At 45.3% G+C, this 24,324-nt stretch overlaps 1 protein-coding gene across 1 annotated transcript in view; it reads right to left on the bottom strand.

Moving 5' to 3' along the window:
- Positions 1-23,361, bottom strand: part of BRK1 (BRICK1 subunit of SCAR/WAVE actin nucleating complex) — a 102,115-nt gene extending 78,754 nt beyond the window's left edge. The window contains exon 1 of the mRNA XM_085624899.1: positions 23,038-23,361. Within this exon, the coding sequence (XP_085481025.1) occupies positions 23,038-23,155 (118 nt within the window). The 5' untranslated portion in view covers positions 23,156-23,361. The remainder of the gene's footprint in view (positions 1-23,037) is intronic.
- Positions 23,362-24,324: the final 963 nt, after the last annotated feature.

The raw sequence follows: 24,324 nt of genomic DNA, 5'->3' as shown, positions 1-24,324 counted from the left end.
CGACAGTGGGGGTTGACTGATACCTGGAGGGCGCACCACCCGGTTGACAGGGACTATTCTTATTTCTCATCATTACACGACCTCCATGTTCGGCTGAACTCGATCCTTAGCTCCCCAGATGTTCACGGGGCGATGGTATATAGTGAGTACTTAGCTAGGACATCATCTGATCATAACCCACTGCTGACAATCTTACATTGGCTGCGGGATCGCCCTGCCATTCCCACGTGGCGACTTCGACCTGACACGTTAGAGGATCCAGTGTTTCGTGCTACTATTGGGTTGGCCATTGACGAATATTTTCGACTTAACGCCAACACGGCATCGTCTCTGGTGGTCGAATGAGACGCTTTTAAGTCGGTAGTTCGGGGGCGCTGTATAGGCGAGGTAGTGGGAGCGCGCAGAGTGTTGCTGCAAGATGTACAGAAGTCAGAACAGTGGGTGCGCGATTCGGAGGAGGAGCGTCTGGACAGGCAAGCAGGGTTGCTTGAGACTCAGGAGGCGCTAGCAGTTCAAATCGAGAGATTGCGCTGCTTTGACTACAAGGCCTACATAGATAAGGCGCACGTGGAAAGTGATAAGGCGGGGGCATTGCTAGCTTGGCTGGCAAATCCGGCGCGTAGGGGGACCCTGATAATGGAACTGAGGGGGCAAGGTGATGAGGTATTTCGCACCCAAAAGCATATTAATGATTATTTCTTGCAGTATTATACTGAGTTGTACCGGAGCAGGGTGGGTCCTGGGATCCCGGGGGATGAGGAATTTCTGCCAAAGGCGGAGTTACCACAGCTTGAGCCTGAAGACGCTGAGGCTCTGGGTAGGGACACTGAAGCGGGCGAGGTCCGCAGCGCCATAAAGCACATGGCCAGGAACAAAACGCCGGGCACTGATGGGCTCCCTGTTGAATTTTACGCAGCCTACACGGCTGTTCTAGCTCCCTGTTTGGTGGCGCTCTATAACACGGCGCATCGGGAGGGTGCCCTTCCTACCTCCACGCGTGAAGCCCTCATAGTTCCCCGTCTCAAGCCGGGCAAACCTGCTTGGGACCGTTCCTCGTATAGACCCTTAGCGATGCTCAATCTTGACTACAAGATCTTAAGCCACATCTTGGCCAGTCGTTTGATGCCCCATATGACTAAACGGATCCATGCGGACCAAGCGGGATTCATTCCCTCCCACAATACTGCGATGAATGTACGCAGACTTATGCGGATCTTGGGGTCCGACTCCTATGACAAGGAGGAGGCCTGCATTTTTGCGGTCGATATCGAAAAGGCCTTCGATAGTCTGGAGTGGCCCTACCTTTTTAATGTATTGCGAGAGTTCGGACTGGGGGAATGCTTTGTACAGTAGACGGCGCTGCTATACAGTGCTTCTACTGCTAGGGTGAGGACAGGGGGCTCGATTTCTTCTGCCTGTGTGGTCGCTCGGGGGACGAGGCAGGGGTGTCCGTTGTCCCTTTTATTATTTGCCCTGGCGATGGAGCCCATGGCTGCTCACGCCAGGTCAGGATGGTATTTTCCAGGGCTATTAGTGGAGGGACGAGTGCAACACATAGCATTGTATGCGGACGATCTCCTCATGTTCTTGTCGGACGCTGGAGATGCCCTACAAGGAGCGAGGGACTTGCTGGTGACCTTGGAGAGGGAGGCGGGCCTCCGGGTGAATTGGACCAAGTCATGTCTATTTCTTACCAGGCCGGACGGGATGGTTCGTCCAAGGGCAGGGGATGTCCTGTGGGAATGCCGGTGCTTGCCATACTTGGGGACTCAGATCTATCATGCTCCCGACGAACTTTTGAAGGGCAACGTGGGGAGGGCAGTGCACAGAGCGAAAACCAGTTTTGATTTCTAGGGGACTCTTCCATTATCGGTGGCCGGCAGGCAAGATGGTCATTTTGCCCGGGTTTCTCTATTATTTTGGGACCCTCCCCGTTTGGATCCCGGGTAAGCTCTTCGCACAGTTGAACACTTTGATTACAGGATTCATCTGGGGAGCTGGGAGACGGAGGGTGGCATTAACCACCCTGCAGAGGCCCAGGGCCTTGTGTTGCCAGACCTGGAGGCGCAGCTTCAATGGTTTACGAAGTGGGTCGCGAGTCATATTAGGCGCCCGGAGGACCAGAGTGAGTCGGATCCGAGTTGGCACCTTTTGTCCTGTGTGCTGCTACGAGCCCAGATGAGAGGCGCCTCAGTGCCGCCGGATTTGGGGACGGTACGAAAATGCTGGGTGCGCCTAGCCGGGAGGACGCATGTTGCGACCCCTTATGCGCCCGAGATCCCGCTGCGGATGTGTGAGGTGTTGCCTCATGGGGGAGATTGGAGCCAGTTGTTGGCCTGGGAAGAGGCGGAGTTACGGCAATAGGTGATCTTTATGAGGATGGTAATCTTCTCCCTTTTAACGACCTCAGGGAGCGCCATGATCTCCCGCGGGGGGATTCCTCTTGCATGCTGCTCTGACTGCGGCTATCAGGAAGCACTGGCGAAAGGGACTGTTGGAACCGAATACGTCTCTCGCTTGTCAATATGTAGCGATGGCGGCGGGTACTTTTAAAGCGGTGACCTGCCTTTACCGACGGATCACTTGCGATATGCGCCTACCCCTGACGGCGTTGCGACTCAAGTGGGAGGCGGATCTGGGGGAACCCATTGCAGAAAAACCTTGAGAGGCGATCGTATAGCGGCCGTGGAAATGTTCTCGAAACGCGCGCTTCTAGCTCATCCAATTCTAGGTTTTCCTTAGGGCATACCTCACGCCTAGTAAAATTGCCGAGTATTTTTGGGGGGAGTCGTTCACTTGCCCCCGTTGGGAGCAAGATGGGGCGAATTTTCACCACCTGTTCTGGGACTGCCTGCAGGTGGGAGGCTTCTGGCGGGAGGTGAGGACTGCTCTGCTGACTGTGACGGACAGGGAGCTAACAGTGACACCAGGGGTCTGCTTGTTGCATTGGTTCCCGCACACTGCCAAGACTAAGATCACCAGCTGGTTTATTGACCTGGGCTAAACGAGAAATTACTTCCCACTGGAAGGCAAGGCAGGGGCCTAGTCTACTGCGCAGGAATAGGGAGATGGTGAAATGGGCAGAAAGTGAAGGGAACTATAGATTACGTTTGGCTCAGCGTAATGGAAGTGAGAAATCACAAGAAATGGCCCAGGCATGGGTGGCACTCCTGTAGCTGTTCAAACATCCGACTGTAGAAGACGAAGAGGCTCTTGAGGAGAGGGACATGGCACGGGCCCTTGAGAGACCCTTCCTGCCTGTGGGAGTACAGGGCGAGAGGAGGACACTGGGACCATGATAGGCAGCTTCCCCCTGTGTTTTTGATCCACTCACTGCTGCGCCCTGCGGGAAGGGGAGTCTGACAGGTGGCACGGGAGGCATCATTGCCCCCTTGAACAACTTAGAGGCTGGCGACATGCTTGGGAAGGTGGTTGGGGTGGGGAGTTTTGTTGGGGGTGTTTCGAAAGGGAGAGGGGTGGGGGGGTCTTCTTATTGCATCACACCATTGATCTGGATCAACCATGCGGACGGACTGCACTGTATCAGACGCCTTATGGGACGATGGGTGTGACTTTATAATCAGATTGGCGTGTGGTCCGTTATACTTCATCCTGGTTTCCTCTGTTGACCAGTCAGTGGGTGGAGGGATTGAATGTGTAATTTCATGAAAATCAATAAAAGTCTGTTTTAAAAAAAAAACATTTTTAAATGGGTCATGTCAATCTTCGTTAATTAATTCATTGCATTCTTTTATGGATTTATTGTAAGTTTTAATTTTGCTATTGCTATGCTCACTACTCGTATTATTCATTTGTTTCTGTTCCTTAAAGGGGGAAGGTGTGTTGTATCTTGGTTTAAGTGCAATACATCTTTCCTGCTTATCGGTCTTGCTGTTCAGCCAGTATGGAAGTACAGTGGAATGTTGGTATGTGTGGTGAGGTAATAGAATGGTGGGGATGCCTAGTGGATGAGTGTCAGTTGGGAGTATGGGCTGAGCAGCAAGGGAGCTGCTCCTGATGGGGCTCTGTAGAGAAGACCTATTCTACATCGAATTCTGTACTACTCCATGTTGTGACTCCTGATCTACAACATCTACAATAAACCTACATGGAAATCCAACTGGTCTCGGTTCTATTTCACTTATTACACCTTGCCTGCCTTTTCTGTTTTGCATTGCCATGGGCCCCTTTGCTCCAAGGACCAGTTGGACATTATCAGGTGAGGAGAGGTGGGTTGGGGAAAGAGGAAGCACCCAGAAAAGACTGATATGGCAGGACAGGATTTAGCACAGCTCAGTCACCTGGGTCTTGAAGCGCTGCATCAGGCTGCGGGGTCCAGGTATGGGGCCCCTTTCCCTGGGCCTTTTGCTGCAGTTAACCAGTGCTGTGTGGCCCAGGGCAGGGGGCACCCCTCTCCTTGGCCTCAGTGCTGTGAAGCCCAGGGGATAAAACTCCCTCACCTGGGCCTCGCAGCACATGGAGTAGTTTAGTGGAAGTGGGGAACCAGGTACAAGTCCTGGTGTTAGCTCAAAATCCGGAGATTCGGAACAAATCATTAAACCTCCCCATGCCTAAAAAACCTTGACCTTTTGTAATGGGATTGGTACTTTTGTAAAGCGCTCCAAAGACTTTGGGCTGCGTTTGTGCTATATAAAAGTGCGAAGACAGGAACAACAGCGCCATGTCACAATCACCTCACGTTCTGGCACAATCCATCATACATGACACGTGAACCCCCTGCTGATTGGATGGGCAGAAGAGTGGGTCGATGGAAGTGTGAAAGGGATGATGGATGGATGGAGTGAAAGGGTGGATGGATGAGTGAAAAAATAGATGAGTGGATAGATAATTAAAATGGTGGCTGCCAGGATGGATGGGGTTGAATGAAAGGATGAATGGAAGGATGAGCGAAAGGATAGGTAAATGTGTGAAAGCATGAACGGATGAGTAAAAAGGATGGGTGTAAGAATGAACAGGTGGGTGAAAGTGAGGGTGGAGAGATGAAAGAAAGAATGGATGGGTGAGTGAAAGTGTAAATGGATGGACGGATGAGTGGATAGATAAATGAATGGATGAGGGAAAGGATGGATTGAAAGTGTGGCTGAATGGATGAGCAGTGAGATTGATGGATGATCGAAAAGATGGGTGGATGGAGGGATGGATGAGTGAAATTATTGATGGCTAGGTTTGGATATGGATGGGAACATGGGGATGTACAGGCATACAGAATGGTGAAAGACTGAATGATTGATGAAAGAATAAATAGATGAAAGAATGCAAAGGAAAAATGGTGGATATCAGTAGGTGGATGGGAGGATACAAGCATGAATGTATAGATGCTTAGATGGCAGAGACGAGTTCTTCTAGGGAGGGTTGCAATGGCTTGCTTGGTGCCACAAAGGCTTTGGTACAAAAGTGGGGGGTATTTTAATTTAATTTTCTCGCTATCCTGTGCCTATGTGTGACATTTCTGTATTTGCCCTGTGTTTACTTATGGCATATCTACATCATATGCATGACATTTTGAATGCCACCCAACATCTACTTGAATGTTACACTAGTAATTGTAGATTATAGCATGTTTTGTTTTAAGTATGGGGTTCCAAGGAAAGCCTTCTAGTGCCACGAGCTTTGCTTGAGGTGTATACTGTGCTTGTAGCAAAAGGCAAGGTGTCTAAAATAAATAACTATGCTAGTGAAACAAACACACACACACACACTTGCGTGAACTCACTCACACCAAGTCTGTCCACTGCCTTAGCCTCACAACTGGCTTCACTAATGGTTCCAGAATAAGGGCATCATCAAACTTGTTTCCAGTCACAGTGCAAGGGATTTATGTGACACCTGTAATGCTCACCAGAACAGACTTCCACCAGAGTAGGCCTGAAGTTGCTTCTTTAAATCACATGTAAGCAGTTTTGCTGTTATTTTATTGCATTCTGGAACTTGAGTTTTCATTTTTCTATCATAAATGCAGCAGCCCAATATCCAAATGAAAGGAATAAATCAAATTACGTATAAGTTTGGGAATTGTAAAATTTCACATTTTCAACAGCCTTTTCAATACAGGGGTAACTTTAACCCTTCTATGATGCAGCCTCACATGGATGCATGGTGCTCGTGACTACATGCTTTGCTTCTACAGAACTCTGCTGCCCTTTTAGTTCTAACCTGTGATTTCTAAAGCTTCCTAATAAAAATGAAAAAAGGTACATGTATTCAAACTCAACTTTATTTCGCTATATACGGTTGCATAATTATTACTATAGTGATGCCATTCAAATAAGATTCTGCAGTGCTCTGAACCTTTTATCGTGCACTGAACTGGAAATAATCAGTTAACATTGAGTAAGGAAGTCCATCTTTGTGAGAACTGTGCCTAGCTTTTCCGTTCAATGTGACAATCCACTTAATACAGCTTTAAAATAGACGGACCCATTTCATTTGGGTGTTTATCTTTTTATCCAAGTGACTGATTTGCACATATAAGGTCCCTTGGCGATACCAAAGAAGATTAGAAGTCCCGTGATGCCACTTTCTGCTACGCTGCATTTCTACTTGTCAGACAGAGGTAATGTGGCGCAATTGTTTATTCTTTTTTTATTATTTTTCTTTGCAATTTATCCTTCGTATGATCAATACTATATCATTGTTGAAAATGTTGATATACATATATGTCATCTTTTATGCATACTTTGGGTGCCCTGTGAGGCACTCTTTCCGTCTCATCTGTCAACAATAAAATTATGTTGTGGAAAAAAAAAAGTGCAACTGAGAGACTCAAACTAAAGCCCCAATTATGAGTGAGTCATTCAATTCAAATGTTGCACAATTTTGTTTGCTGCCGTATCGTAATAACTAATTGTGCTGTAAACCACAAACCCATAAAAATGTCTCCACTGGGGATTTCAGCAACTCAAACATGATTAAATTTACAGGGTTAAAACATGTGGTACATTTTTCATGCAATTCCTCATTTTCCTATGATCCAGGGGTACTGGCGCACATCACAGAGTAAGTAATTATAGGGTGCAGTAAACATATTGCCCCTGTCTCGCTTACGGAAAATTTGTGTAGCAGTTAACCCAAACGCTCTTTTTTTATATATCTCTTTAGTAAAAAAATTAAAGACAATTAAATAGCATTTACAACTTTTACTGTCTTATACACAAACGTCTTGATGGATTGATTTGAACCCTCTAACAATTTGCTCTCTCTCTCCCCTCCCTTCCATAACTCAGTTTGGGGACCTTTGCGCATTAGGAAAACTGTGTCTACTGGCTATGGGTTATCAGTCCAGAAATCAACATGGCCTGTCCAGGATAGGTGTTCCACTTGCTCCAGATCTTTTCCCCTTTCCAGGGTAGCCCCAACCCTCAAACCATCCGTTCCAGCTCCCCAAGCTTTGACAATACTCCTTTTTGCCACCATCAGACCCAAGGTGGTCTATGTTCTCTGGTATTTCAGAATTATGCCTCCCCCACACATTCAGCAAATCTCTTGGCTGATCCAGTTTCCCCCATGCCGGCCCCACCCAGTCTGTCTCATGGAGTTCGAGGGTTCCGTCCAGAAAGTCTGCATCGCAGGGCAAGGCCATAAGGATGTGCAAAAAGTATCCTATCTGTCCACAACCCCGCAAACACAGATTGGAAGTAGATTTACCGATTTTCAATAAGGTTGTTCTTAAGTCATATTAGAGCTAAAGTATGCAGCGCTGCAGCAACTGAAACCCTGATCTGATGGCGACCTCCCTAGGGGCGCTTAGGGCCTCCTCCCACTATCCATCCTCCAAGCCCTTCACTACCTCCTTCCATTGTTCCTTTAGCTGCTGCAACACATCTGGGGAGTGATTTAGGAACTTTTTATGTCAGGGATATGGCTTTTGTAAGCATGGGGGTTACACTAGTCTATGATCCAGAGGAGAGGATTCCTCCAGTTCTGTAACCTTTGTTATTATGTATGATCTGTAGGCATCAGTAGGTATCGGTAGGTCTCCGAGGCCGCCACAGTTGACCTAATCTTATCAAAGTAGAAAAAAAATACCAATTTGGACAAAATCCCCAAATAAGCCAACTTGCTCACAGATTCTTAAAGACTAATCCAGTTCTATTGCCACCAACTTAGAAATAGTTTGCTCTAGTAAATGAATTGACTGACACAGTAGCCTGCCCTTAGACCAATGTGAATACTGTGCAGTTTACAGATCGGCCACAAATGCATGAAAAATGTCACAATGATATAACAAGCATTTACAATGCAACGGTCTCGGCATTGTTAAAGTTAGAGCTATTGGCATTGCTCATGACATTATTTTTGTTTAGGTTTTTGTTTTTAAAACATTTTAAGAAACGGTATTGTTATTTACTATGTCAATAGCTTAATCACTCTCAAATGCGAGACCTATTGCATTTGCACCCACACACACAAAGCCACCCACGCACACAGAGCCACCCACAGAGCCACTCACATAGAGCAACCCACACACAAATAGAGCCAACTACACACACACACGCAGTAGCCCACTGACCTATTTACATTATGTGCAACCAACATGACATAATGCAATAGGCAGGCAAATTCAGATGATGATGCTCTACAGAGTAACTTATTTCAGACTCAAAATGTGGAAAAACACTTAAGTAAGTCTACGGCTCTGGTTACTCGACTTGTGAAAAATGTAGAGTAGGGTTTCATTGGGCAGGTTTTTTTGTCAAGTTAGTTTGTCAAGTCATTGTAAAACTACTATAGTGGCCTGCTTTCGTACTTGTTGCTATGTACTACGGAGAACAACTCAAAATTATTTTACTCCATATATGTGAGAATGCGTTAATGAATTTTGAAGCTACCATTCTCTTTCCGTTTCTAGTGTTCTATCCCTTTAGTAACTTAATTTAACTTTGCTTAGTTAACTTGTTCCTTGAAAGTTTTTGTGGAGTCACGCATTTTTTTCAAGATTATTTATTTCTTTTTAACTGCAGCTTTATTAGGCTCGTTGAGTTCTTTTATCTCTTGAAGGACAATACATTTCCCAACTGAACACTGTTTAGTGATGTTTTCTGTGTATGTCTATTTTAGTGAAGTCTCCCTGTTACTTTAATCTTGTACATGTATTTACTGCAGTTTTACCACTTTACAGTTGTGCCTTTGTTTTAAATCCTCAATGTCAAAGGTTGTGTCATCAACATGCAAATTAGTTTTCACGCCTAAGAATTTAGATAACTTGAGAGTGCTGGGTAACTGTGCAATATTGGTATGAAGCGAAATGTGTCCTGCTGCACTTCGGGCAGCGTGGGCATGACTAATGGGTCCGACTCCTGTAGGGGGGGGGGGGGGGGGGGGGGAGCACGATGTGAGGACAGAGACATTTCAGAGGGGGGTATAGAGAGGTGTGCCCTGCAGCAGGCCACGCCCACATATGTTTCATTTCATAACAACATTACGTGGCACTGCTGTCACCCGAAGAAACAAACATGTAGTAATGGACGTTGTTGCACGAATCCTGGAGATTCCCACGTTTCGGGTACCTACCAGGGGGTCTTTCAGACAGGATGGGGCTCCAGACCAACCTGCTGTCCGTCAGTTGTACGTCGCAGCTCTGCTTGCCGACAGTAAATATCCCGCGAAGCAGAACCTGCTGACCCCCGCCACTGTCCTCCCTGCCGGCTGCAGCCCGGGGTCCGCCCCGGAGCACTGACGAAGAAGCATTCCATCCACAACTCGTCTTCTTCTCATGCGCCTCAGTACCTTCTTCTGGGCTTATTTCCCAGGCCTGGATCTTCCTGCTGCGTGCAGGGGTGTGCAAAGTCCTGTCAGACATTTTTAGGGGGGCGAGAAAGTTTTTGCATAGATGCGCGCGGCCTCGGTTGCTAGAGTAACGGGTGTTGCATGCTCCTCGGGGTAGACTTCCTCGAGTGGGCGGGGCTTTCCCTTTGCCAGCCGCCATGTTAGTGCTTCGTAGTGGTATGGGAGGAGACTGTTACTACAGAGGCACGTATGTTTCTTACCGAAGCCTCTTTGCATTTTCCTTCGAGCTTCAGCTTTTGTATTTAATGTTTATTTAACACCTCCGTGTTTACTAATAATCTGCTTGTGTTGCTTCTCAGTATTCCGGATTCCACAACAAGGTTCATTTTATAATACATTTTAAGACATCCACTCATTTGAAATAGCTGAAAACCAATTCAAGTATATCGGTACCATTGTAGATGCAGTCCTACAGAGGAGTTAAGAAGTTGAAAAATAACATTTTGAAATAAATGCACGCTTGCCAACATTTAGGCACATATACAAGGGAAGTTTAGAGCAAAAACGTGAGAATCCATTTCGTATTGTGAGGTGGAAACCGTTTTAAGCTAGAGAAAGCAAAATGGCACAAATCTCCGAGGTCAAGCAGAAATGCCTACGCAGCGGCGTTTTCTGATTCGGGGGCGTGTTTTTCTTTCTCTCCTCTTGCCATTGGCTGTAATGTTTACATTCCAGAGGACCGAAAGAATCGAAAAAACACGCCCCGAATCCGAAAAAGACGGGGCTTAAACGGACAGACGCCCCTCTCCTCCAATGGCTGGCCTCCGTTTAGGAAGCCAGCCAATGGAGAAGAGGGGCGGGTTCAAGCCCCGTACTGAAATCATTAAATCTCGCGAGCGAGACTGCGCAAGCGCAGCCTTCGCTAGCCGAGACCTAAAAAGCATGCGGCAGAGACAAGCATGTATTTCTGAATCAAACTGCATGACCGAGTGTGTAGTAATAGTATAGCTGTTCAATCCCTGGCGGCACAGCACCCAGGATAATGTGCTGTATGACTAAACACTTATAAAGGTCCCAAAGGCGAGACCTATTGACTATGCCAATGCTTGTTTTACGTTAGTAGCAATGGTGGCACATGGGCCGCGCTTTAGCTGTTTAAAGCTAAAGCGTGGTGTGCCGCCATTCCTACAAAAGTTAATGCAGTGTTGTGCAGGTCAGCAGAAGCGCAGAAAGGACTGCAGCAATGAGAGGAGGGAGGATGTGCGAGCGAGGAGGCAACAGAAGGCCAGATATGGCCAACCAAAAAAAAAAAAACCAATTGATGTCAGCTGGACCAAGCACACAAAGGCGGGAAATATGGACAGTATTCACCAAAAAGAGTAAAGGAATTTAGAAAGGTAGGCCAACTAACCAACCAGAAATACTCGATGTTTTGAATGCCCATATCCTGAATAACATTATATATTGTGTAGTCTGCCCCTGCCAGCTGGCATACGTGGGAAAAACCACACAAGTTGTCAAAAAAAGAATCACTCAAACATCGTTCAAGGATTAATTGCAAAATACTAAATGCCCCCATGGTACCACACTGTATCGAAAAGGGACATGGCCCACAAGATATCCAATGGACAGTCCTAAAACACGTCACTGGAAGGAACGTTGATACACTCTTGGCCAGTTTTGAAGCTAAAATTATATTGCGCCTAGGAAATACTACCAATGGACTAAACAAAATGAGTGAGACCATGCACTGCCTATGAAATAAGTCAATGAATACTCAACAGTATGCCAACTACCATTTGTTGTAGATTCCGTGAGACCGAAAACTCAAGATTGGTTTCTTTAAGAAATATCTTGTAAAGCCCCTTTTTTACATGTGCACTACACAACCAGTTCCATCTTGTCATTATGATAACCCAAAAGTTATCACAAGAGGAGGCGTATATAACGACAGGCTCGTAGATGGAAGACCGGTAAATGATTACTGATTCCACAACTTAGCGACAATCCAACAATCTCCATGGCAACCATAACAGGAAGTCAGGCAAAAAAGGCGGAGATGCCAAAAAGCATTGTGACTACTGACGACGCTTTCCTTGCGTCATTACGCACGGACGATATTTTAGGAACACGGAAGTCCGCGCTGTTCGTCGTCACAGCTACAGAATAAGCTGGTCCACTTTGATCATAAGACGAACTAGGAGCACACAAGAAACCTGGTTTATGTTTTCGATACAAACTCTGTAACACGAAGGTGGCACTTTGGTCCTGCAGGCGTCTTTGAACACCCGACGCCGGACACAAGATGCCAATTTCGCAATCTGAACCACCGAATTGCACAAAGCTAAAGCAGGCACATCCACTTTGGTGTAGGTCTCGCTATAAGGGGTGAAACATAATATGAACACACGCTCCACTTAAAAAGCCTTTAATGTTGGATGTTTACTTTAAGCGTCTCACGCCGATTCTTCTGGCATACTATTGAATGAAGTATGTTTCAACAGCCCCCGCCTTATGACTCTTTAAAATTTCAGATTCGCTCATCTGTCTTCAATAAAAAGGATATAAGAAAGACTAAGGCCGTACAAGGGAAGCCTCTCATCACTCCTGATCCCTTCCACGGGCTTCGTTTCTGGATATGAAGTGGACTAAGAACACATGATCAGGAGTCTTAAGGTACATGCACAGTATGTGTAAATGAAATTTAACATAGGAACATTATTTACATTTAGGAATGACTAACTCACAGATGTATGCACCATATTGGATAATTTCAGTGTCCTTCACAAGCCCCAACCCTGAGGAAGACCTTCCTTTGAAACACTGCCCTGGATCCCACCACAAAGGTCGAAACACGTTGGCACATATTGCGTGAGGCCAAGAGTTACCACGTTGAAAGTCATCATATAATAGGATTGAATAAACAAGCTTAATTCATATGGATGTGACAAGAATCTGTATAAATGGCCTCTGACCTCACTTAGGACCATGTAATAGAACGTATTCGAGAACATCAATAATAGGTTCCACTTACATTTAAATTTGGACACATGATTTAACATGCAAGCAGCACAGAAGGCCACTTGGGTACATTCACTGTATAGTATGTTCTTCATTTTTTAAATTTTGTCTGTATATAGAGTTTAGTATGTCATGTTTTCATCCGTTTTGTAATAGGCATTTATGATTTGTTTTGTATTGGTGTTTCGATGTGTCTACGATATTGTGTTTGATGTAAACATAATGTATGTTCATGTTCCATGCTTTTTCTTACGAGATAAATGAAGGACACAAACAATGTAATTGGTGTTTGAACCATACCTATGGGTGACACTGTAATATTAAAAAAGAAAACACCATTCCGTTCTTAGAGATATTCAAAATAATCCCAGCTCATTAAGTGAGCAGTCATGGAGAACATTCTTGCAGCACTCCATTGAAAAAATGCTTATGATCTATGGTCAGAGAGGTAACCATTTGTTGTAAAGTTTTGATGATTCCAACCTCTCATGCCCTTAATCGAATCACTCCCCTTTAAGAGACCATATCCTGAATACAGCATGTCTCGAAGAGACAGCACAAGCATTACCTAGGCGAGACCTAAAAATAGCACCTGAAATCACAGCATGATTAAGCGGAACAATAGCAATTAAACTGAAGCAATCCGTACTTGGTGCATGCCCCAGCCAAACGAAGAGGAAGTGAAGTCAGCACACGCTGGCCAAGTAGGAGGCAGCAAGTAAGAGTGACAATGAAGACAATGAGCGGGCTGCAAGCCCCTTGTTCTATACAATATCTCTTGCAAGCGAGAGCACGTGCTGTCATAGGCAAGACCTAAAAACGGATTGAGTCTCAGGGGGAGACTGAGAAAAAGAAATTAATGTTCTGAATTTCAGTGCAAAATTTTGGAGACAGTCATTAGATCAGATATGTATTTCACACGGGCAGACAATGGCGAATCATTTGTTAGAATTCCATGGGATGTCTTGCGTTTAAGGTTGTGAATCTATAACATTAAAGCTATCAAGAGTATCCGAAGAAACCACAGTACCAATCTGTCCCAAATCCTAACTAGTAATTTTGCAGCCTGAATCCCCGATACATGTTATCCCAGCAAGCATGCAGGATACTACATGACAGTAAATTCTTACACCGTATATCCCTACACACTTTAACCCTATAGACTGTTAAGCTCTATTACTTAGACATCATAAACCATTCCCACTCCCAACTGGTTGATCCTAATGACTGTTTGACACTTAAGTTTAACAAGCTCAAAACTTCAGTAGACACTGCACTTTACCAGACACTCAACTGTGCTGGACTGTACACTTTAGTGGACACTACACTGTCAGACAGAGTACCGGGTACTATACCCAGGACTGTAGCTGAGTCAGTAAGATTTCCCAAAAAAGAAACTGGCACATAATGTTAAAACACATTATACGACAAGCAGGGTGCACCAGAGGAGATTAAGTGGTAGCGGAAATCGAGAGGAACGTGTATTGGTACGGGTACTAAGGGAGAGAAAGCACATTATTTTGTGAAATAACCAACATTTATTAAGTCTTTCCAAACAGAGAGAGGGAAAGTGTGTGTCTGTGTAAATATTCCTGGTAAAATCCAACAAACACTTCACCATACCCGACTGAAAGCACCGGCACCCAACTAGTTATCACAAAATACATTTATTAGGAGGTGTAACACCCCAAACACCCCCTGAAGCGCCCCTGACTAGACCCTATTAGATACTACATTGTATAAGAAACTACAGTTTAGGAATCTCTACCAGGCTTCTCCAACGAGTAACTTATGAGCTACTGTTGCTCTTCAGCTGCCTTTGAGTGACTCTCCTGTGTGTAGCCCAGTCTACCAAATTAGGAGATTTTGCTTGACATAATTTATATATATATACCAAAATTGAAAAGTATGCATTCGAAATGAAAATGTGTTTATTTTCAGAACTCATAAGAGGATGTCTGAAGAAAAATGTTTTAATTTTCAATATAATTTTAAAGCGGATATTTGAGTCATAAATCATGTGGTGTTGGGGAGATTCATTACTAATATTACCTTAGCCCACGAGCATTGCAGCTATGACTTAACCCCTTCCCTGCTCATGACGGAACCGTTCCGTCATGAGCCACGGTTGCCGTGTGCTCATGACGGAACGGTTCCGTCATGACAATCCTGTCGGCGGCCGCTCCGCCTGCGCGGCGCTGTTTCCCCGCCTGTGCGGGGCGACAACGCAAATGGGCGGAGTCATGACGGAACCGTTCCGTCATGAGCACAGCTCAACTGTGGCTCATGACGGAGCGGCTCCGTCATGAGCACAGGCCCGCCGCGCTGCCCCCCTGCCCCCCCAGCGCTGCAGCGGAATGTCCGCAGCAGCGAAGGGGTTAAGTATTACCTATGTAAAGGCATACCAAATTAACAACACCTTTTTAGGTCTTGCCTAGGCAGTGCTTGCACTGTCTCTTCGAGGCATGCTGTATTCAGGTATGGACTTGAAGCTTTGCCCACTTTTTTCATTCGCTTGTGTCATTGTCCTTTGTAAATGTTGGCTTCTGATTTGTTAATAAGCTTATTAGTCCCTCCTTAGTACCTCCCTCTACTTTGTTGTTACCTCCCATGAGGACTGGCCATTTTTTAGGTCTCGCATGACCCAGCGCATGCGCTGGATTGCGAGACTTTTAGTGAGGGCTCAAAAAATGCTACCATGGCCATCCTAGAGCTACAGTGCATGTGCGCGGCGCGCGCTTAGGAGCAGAGGCACCATATGGCAAACCTCATCATGCTCATTAAGCGCCTGCGTTCACTTTCACTTTTGCCCGCCATCACTTTCGCGGCGACCCTTTGATGTTTGATGTTCTTTGAACGAGAACATCAAAGAACATGTTGTTGTGTTAATGCTTTGCTGCGCCAGTTTGACATACAATGTGCTTTCTCTTTCCACAAACTCTATGTTTGTGTTCCTTTATTTTGATATGCTTTTAGTATTACTGTCACACACACAACCACACCCACACACACAACCACACCCACACACACATCCACACACAACCCCACACATACAGCCACACACACACAACCCCACACATACACCCACACACAACCCCACAACCACACACAACCACACACACAAACCCACACACCCACAACCACACCCAACCACACACACACCTACACAACCACACCCACAACCAACCACACAAACAACGAGACACACACAACCACACACAACCGCAACACACACAACCACACACACAACCACACACACAACCACACACACACACACAACCGCACACACACACACCCCCAACCACACAACATACCCACAACCACACACAAACACACACAACCAACCACACAACACACCCACAATCCACACACAAACACACACAACCAACCACACATCCACACACCCACAACCACACCCCCACACAATCACAACCACACACACCACACACACAACTGCACCCACAACCACACAAAACCACACCCAACCATGCACACACACAACCACACACACAACTACAAACCCACACAACCGCGCGCGCACACAACCACACACACAAAACCACACACACCCGCACACAAACACAACCAAAACCACACACACAGACACATAACCACAACCACACACAACCGCACCCACAACCACACACAAAACCACACCCAACCACGCACACACACAACCGCGCGCACACACAACCACACACAAAACCACACACACAAAACCACACTCAACCGCGCGCACACACAGCCGCACACTCAACCACACACCCAACCACACACACACAACCACACACAGACACATAACCACAACCACACACACACCACAACCACAAACACACACAACCAACCACACATCCACACACCCACAACCACACCCACAACCGCACCCCCACACAACCACACACACAACTGCACCCACAACCACACAAAACCACACCCAACCATGCACACACACAACCACGCACACAACTACAAACCCACACAACCGCGCGCGCACACAACCACACACACAAAACCACACACAACCACACCCACAACCACACCCGCACACAAACACAACCAAAACCACAGACACATAACCACAACCACACACAACCACACACAAAACCACACCCAACCACGCACACACACAACCACACAACCGCGCGCACACACAACCACACACACAAAACCACACTCAACCGCGCGCACACACAACCGCACACTCAACCACACACCCAACCACACAACCACACACACACAACCACACACACCCAGACACATAACCACAACCACACACACACCACAACCACACACACACACAACCAAACACCAAGCATTGGCATAGCCAATAGGTCTTGCCTTTGGGACCTTATAAGTGTTTAGCCACAGTTGATGTGGTTGCACCAAGGATTTTGTGCTGCATAACTTAATACTTAGAAGGTCCCAAAAGCGAGACCTATTGGCTATGCCAATGCTTGTTTGATTATTGTATTTTATTACATTTGCATAAACAAACATTGCAAAAACAATAATGGGAAACGAAAGAGAGGACTGGCCCTTTTACATGTGTTGTTACTCAGTATCTTTAATTTACTGTTACTGGGCACTATTTTGTAACTTAATGTCTTTTTCCATATTGGTGTAGCAGGCATAGCACGCTGTCCCTTTTCTGCAGCCCCTTTCCTGTATTCTGTTCTTTTTTAAGCGTTTTTAATGCTGCAGAGGAGATTTATTGTATTTCTCTTTCGTTCAGTTTTCTTTCTGTTTAACACACTGCAAAGTTAAATGTATTTTATTTTTCAATCCCTTTCCCTTGTTAAAGAAAGCAAGCGACAATCTACATCAAGCAACATTCATTTTACACACAGACAGCTGGCACCTTGCTGCCTTCTGTTTCAAATCACAGGCTTGGCGTGGAACACGGGGAAGGGGAGTTCGGTGACAGCGAGCATGAGCTCACTGAAGTGCACTGATAAGAGAAAAGAGACCGATGTATCCGGTCAGAACTGCATTAGAGCCTGGTTCTCCATCGAAATGATTCCCAACCCGAAGCTAGAGCGCCACAGACAAAGAACTAACAAATAACAGCAGCAGTCAAAGAGAAGCCCAGAAACGGCTTTAATATTCAACAGGCTTTTAGCAAGACCATTCCCATCTGGAGACAGGAGGACCCCCTGGTGGCGCAAGCAAAGCGGAGGTGCGTACTCAATATTCCCTTTGCAATAAAATACCTGCAATTCTAGCGCACATCTAACAATTTTAAAGCCCAGGTTATTCAAACGGGCTTCTTTCTCTGCCAGTGACTGAATTACCTATTTCCCGAATTCCAGAGCACACGAGTTTCAATGTGCCTGAACGATGCTGTTGTCCTTTCTGTGCTCTCCCACTGGGCTACTGGCATCAATGGAAGTTTCACCAGTTTCTACTACCCACAACCTGAAGAGACAGAACACTTCTTTCACCCCAGGATGTTATCAACAGGTTTTCACACATCTATCCCTTTCCTTGCGTAGGCTTAGAACACCCCTCCCACCTACGAAGCAGCATGGCCACGCACAGCGCCGCTTTCACTTTGGACTCGTCTGCTTGCAGTGTTTGTGGAATTTCCTCCAAAGCCTAGCCCTCCCAACACAGCATGGCCACGCGCCTTTATTTATTTATTAACAGCTCGCTTTTACTAAACATTTACAAGCAAATAGCATTTACCTGTTATGTTACTGCACTGCAAATAAAAACATAAGTTAACAAGCACACACTGCCTTTCTCCCAGGCGAAGCAGAAATGCCTCGGAGAAACGCAGCAACGGTTTTCAGATTCGGGGGCGTGGCTAAAAAGTGGAAAGAAGAGCAGGGAACACGCCCCCGAATCTGAAAAAGACGGAGCCTATTTGGAGGGACGGCTCTCTCCTCCAATGGCTGGCCTCCGTTTAGGAAGCCAGCCAATGGAGGAGAAGCAAAAAGAGAGGCGGGCTAAATAGCCACTCTAAGAATCATTAAATCTCCGGACTTCCGGTTCTGCCTTCGGCAGACCGGACGGTCCCTCGACCTAATAAACTGGCCTAGAAACAAAAGATACGTTGCATTTGAGAGCACAAATGCACAAACTCAAACAAAACCTTGGACATAGCTTGAGGCAAGATGAAAAACATCGTTACAAATATACCTGAAACTATAAAGATATAAAGAGAAGCACTGGGAAAGAAGTACTTAATAAATGCCGAGCAAAAGAAAATGTCAAGTGGTGGAATACAAACGTTAGACAAAAAAAGTCAGGAAAGTGCACACTCCAAAACAGACATTAATTTGGAATGTATCACTGTAGAAGAATTTGTCGGGCTTTCTGAGGAACTGAAGGAAGCTATTAGCAACAAGCCCTGGCAAAGCCAATTCTTCTGGGCTTATAGTGACAACTACGCCAACACAAGCATGCAGAAATTAGGTTTCCATGCAATACCAAATTAAAGCCAGACCTACTGGCTCCTCCAAAGCTTGGCAGTGATGATGGTGGAACTGGCAGAGTGGGAGGGAATTGGGTGGAGGCAGTGGTATTGATATTCTGGTAGTGTATTGGTACAAATTATATAGGTAATGGTGGTGGAGTTGATGGTGGTAGTGGTGGTGTTGATGGTTGTAGCACTGGTGTTATTGTTAACTGCATTAGCATTGATGTTGGAATGGTGTTATTTATGGCAATGGTATAGTTGGTGGTATTGGAAATATGCAGTATTGGTTGTGATGGTGATATCGGTATTATGCTAGTAGAATTGTCAGCCCTATGGCTGTTCTAAAGATTATTTTTCTATATGCCATGCATGCCTAAAATAAAGAAATGAAGGTGACAAAACGTGTGATGGTTGAGTGAACATTCCAGATGTCAAAGTCCCTCAAGCATTGCAGGGCAAGCACTCCTTATGGCACAGAATACACACCAAACAGCCAACAGCGCTAGGTAAGGCAAAAATATTCCAATGGGCTGACAATGTCTTAAGCCATTGGATGAAAGAGGCTGATCTAAATCAGTCAATGGTGAAAGGGGGTGACCGAAAGCCCACTCTGTATGTTGTAAGCAATATATGTCATTCAGACGACTGCACTGTCTACCGAGATCTAAAAAGATTCCTCACTAAGATTATATGCTGGTAAGTAGTGTCATGATAATCAATGTCCAAAGAGTACCCCCTTGTCCCCAAATGACAACAAAGAAAACATAAAGATCAAGAAACTCATGTTTTGTTCCTGTAGAATGTCTGCTTTGAGCACTAAATTGAAATTGGCTAGCACTCCTTGAACCCCAGGCTGATTCTTTATTACTGAAGCAACTTTCTAAAATGGACTGAAGAAAATGTACACAACACACAGAATGGAACATTGGTCCCCTTCCTACCTTGTCCATTCAAACATGTTGTTGATGTTTATTCATTTTTCTTCTCAACTGAAATACCTCTTAGCTGAATACCACACAAAAACCTGATGCACCTACGATCCAGTGCCACAAGACTCAAGCAGTAGAACGACCAAGGAAAATGAGGGACAGCACAATAACAAGAGGAAGTGATCAATGAGAAAGCTCATTGCAGAAAAACACTTTCAGAGTTGTAGCTGTGTGTCTACCTAACTGGTATTTCTGTTCATAGAAGTTTCAAAGATATCCACAAAGGTGCAACACTTGCAAGTCAGTGTCATGGTTCCTGCTACACATGGACTAAAGTGGCGACGAAAAGACAGGCTTTCTTTGACAGTAATCTTAATAAGCTACTACACAGGTTTAGGAACGACACAAGTCACTGGGGTGCACTACAGATTTCACTTATTGGAAATATGGCTCTATTCATAACGATTCTCATAACAAAACGTGTACGTTACATAGAGAAGCACATACCATACTGAGAAAGTTACTATGGGGTAATGGGATGCCTTGTATTGTCTCATATAGACTATTACATTCCACGTTTGACGGGGGATTAGCACTCAGTTTTCTAAGGGGCTATTACTAGGGTACCCATTTGGTCATGAATAAATGGTTTTTGCTTCACAGGAACAAGGCTCAGTTAGGGTAGAAAGAATGGTGATGGGTCCTACAACATACTTACACAAAACTTAAGGGGCAGGAACAACTTTTGTGAGCTTACCAAAAGCATGTACCAGTCTACTTACAGCGTGGGAGACAGAACTGAAAGCAATAAAATTGCCAGGGACACTCACAAAAGAAGCACTTCTATAGTGTGGCTCACCCCTACAGACTGTGACAATTGACCTTAAGACATGGGTCCATATTAGTATTCTTAAGATAGGACATATATGTGGAAGCTCTGTTATGAAAGAGGTTTATGGATTACTGACACCACTCACTGTTTAAATGGTAGTTACATAACCAAGATATTGATTGGGGGAGGGAGGGAGAAAGAGTCCCAGACACTTCTAAATCTAGTTTTGAGAACCTCTGATCTCCTTCGAGGTCCTCGATGATATTGTGTAAGGTTGATGTGCGTTACAATCTTGATGGCCCGATTAGGCAATCTCATACCAATACAAATTGGGGCCGTCCCGGCTATTTGGGCGCGGTTGTAAACAACGTTGGTCCAGACACCTTCACTATCACACTAAGCCCTAAGAAGGTGACAGAAGAAAAACCTGCAATTTGTCTGACCACTGGCAACCGCTCGGGGTAGCATTCTATCCCATTGTTCTTATGCCCACCAAGCCATTTCAGAGGTGATGAAGATTTGAAAGGTTGTACTAAGTGTGAAGCAGTATTTTGAAGAGACTTGAAGTTCCATCCTAACAATCCTTAATATTCCATATAGGATAAGCTTATAATGTTAATGTCTTAACACCTGTGGATAAATATGCACACAATGTATCTTCTATCCGAGAAAACAACAATCCAAACTAGGTTTACATTTCTTTTGTATTTCGCATCTAAGGTAAATAAAACATGGATTAGTAAAGCCAATAGGTCTCGCCAATGAAAGAGCCATCGGCTTTGCCAACATGTATTAACCATATTGTATTCAAGGGTGGTTGCTGTTCAGCATGATTTAAGGTAAATGAGGTAGAGGAGAGTGGTGTAAAGTGAAGTTTGCCATTACAGACGTTTTTTTTTTTTTAACTGAAATGGCCATTACATTTCCACATAAATAGTTTTACTGATAAAACTATAGTGTGCAAAACAATATGTGGAAATTGCATGTCCTAGTGCACTGACTTGTTTTTATCGTATTAAAATATTTGTTTCCAGCACACTTGAGAATAGCAAAAAATGTGCATCTCTTAAGCTTTCTTAATTCTGATATATTCGCACAATTTATAGACATTGAAATGTTGTGTACAAGAAAAAAAGCCTTTAATAAGTAAAATAAATTTGTAGCGCACACAATACCCAAAGGTTTCATAGAGCTAGCAAAACCTAGAAGTTACGACAGAGGCAATGAAAAAGATGGGAAAACCGTACACAGAATCAAAGGGAAAAAAGTCACCCTCTTTGTCAGATAAAGCCTGTTACTTTGAAGTCAGTGAAAGAAAAGTAAACACCAAACTTCCTCGGAAGACAGAGTCTGACATTTGACAACAGAACGAAGTTTAAAGGTCTGTTTACAGAAAGCTAGCACTGAAGACAAATACAGTAAATAGGCTATGCTCCGTGGGATGGATTAACTCAAGCTGAACATCCTACAACAATTTAAGAAAACAAACGGAAAGCAAGCAAATATAGGTAACAAGCCACAAATCTAATGGGAACCATTGACAAAGCTGATAGTAAGCAATGGGTGGAAGGCAATCCTAGGTAAGCTTTCCGAATATCCCCAAGTTTTCTGGCACACCAGACAGCTGTGCTGTCTGGTAGGCGTCGACCTATGACGTAACAGAGTAATTTATAACTGGTCAGAAGTTGCTCCAGCAGAGGGGCTGGGCATTGTATCAAAACCCTCACAAAAAGCACTGTAGTTGGTAGCTACGTTGCCTTACCAAACACCCCTCTCCTCCTTTCCGGCCAGAGACGACTACAGTCCTTGTGATTGGGGTGCCCCATCTGTTGTGGGAAATGGCATCGGAAATCCTCACCACACCCACTTAAGGAACACACTCTTAGTTGCAGCGGAGCACGACCTTCACTTCCCGGCCGTCTCGGAATTCGGCAGCAAGACAGGTACTTGTCGACTGGCAAAGATGCTACTACCTCCACCCCTTTACAGGCAGAGCCCCACCCTTGCAGATTCCGATTCCCGAGACCCACCTGAAGGCCCAGATCCATAAAGAGCATCTCCAGGAAGCACTTCCTCCCCCGACTTACCAAAAGAGTTGAGGAAATCCGCGATCTTTTTGATGCTGCTGGTTATCACCTCGATGTACTCGCGGTTCGCCCAGTCCTGGTGGATCTCGCGCTGCACAGGGTCCTCTTGATTTGACATGTTTTCTCTCCGGCTGCTGCTGTTTTGCGACTGGGCGCAGCCGACAAGAGGAAGTACTAGCAACGGCGCATAACTCGACACACTGCCATCTGGTGTCCAACACCCGGAAGCGCAAAGTGAGGAGTGCTCGCACAACGGTGGCAGCAGCTAGCGAGATAGCAAAATCTAAAGCGGAACCCAAAACAGCGCTCTCTGCTGTTACTGGAGGGCCAACGTAGTACATTTCGGCGTTTGTTTACTCGGGTCTGCCCGGTTGACATAAAAGATGGACAACACATTCCGTAATGACCACAGAGTGCAAGAAAGACTAACACGGAGAAAGGACTGAAATCTTGCGGGAATAAAACAGAACTCTGGCAGACATTTTTAATTTCAAGAATTCTATTGAATTTTCTTAATACAACAAAACTAAAACACAATTCGTAAAGCGTACAGAATTGCAATCTGGTTCAATGCTACATCTGGATAGAATAGGCAACTTGACAATATAAGCATAAGAAATATGATTCCAAACCATATATAGATGAAAAATGTAAAAACAAAGCACCAATGAAAACAAGCATTTGCAATGCAATAGGTCTCGCAGTTATACGAGTTTGAGCTATTGGCATTATAAATAACAGTGCCTTTTATTTATGTTTTAAATAACCAAACTTAACCCCTTCGTCGCGGCGGGAATTCCGCCGCGGCGCTGGGGGGTGCGGGGGGGCAGTGCGGTGGCGCTGTGCTCATGACGGAGCCGCTCCGTCATGAGCCATGGTTGAGCTGTGCTCATGACGGAACGGTTCCGTCATGACTCCGCCCAGTTGCGCTGTCCCCCCGCACAGGCGGGGAAACAGCGCCGCGTGGGCGGAGCGGCCGCCAACGGGCGTGGCATGACGGAACCGTTCCGTCATGAGCACACGGCAACCGTGGCTCATGACAGAGCGGTTCCGTCATGAGCGGGGAAGGGGTTAAATAAAAAGCATTGTCATTTACAATGCCAATAGCTCAAACTCCTATAAATGCGAGACCTATTGCTTTGCAAATGCTTGTACTGTAAAGTTAACCCTATTTAAATAAGACTGTAGCTCAGTGCGGCAATGTAATCCCTTATTCGCTGCCTCGGGTTCGGCTTTGATCAGAACAGCAGTAAGCATTTATGCAGATCAGGCGCGTGTTACTGTCGA

This window comes from Triturus cristatus, chromosome 9 (genome assembly GCF_964204655.1).
Source record: "Triturus cristatus chromosome 9, aTriCri1.1, whole genome shotgun sequence".
Classification (NCBI taxonomy): Eukaryota; Metazoa; Chordata; class Amphibia; order Caudata; family Salamandridae; genus Triturus; species Triturus cristatus.
This window is presented reverse-complemented; position numbering and strand designations above follow the sequence as displayed.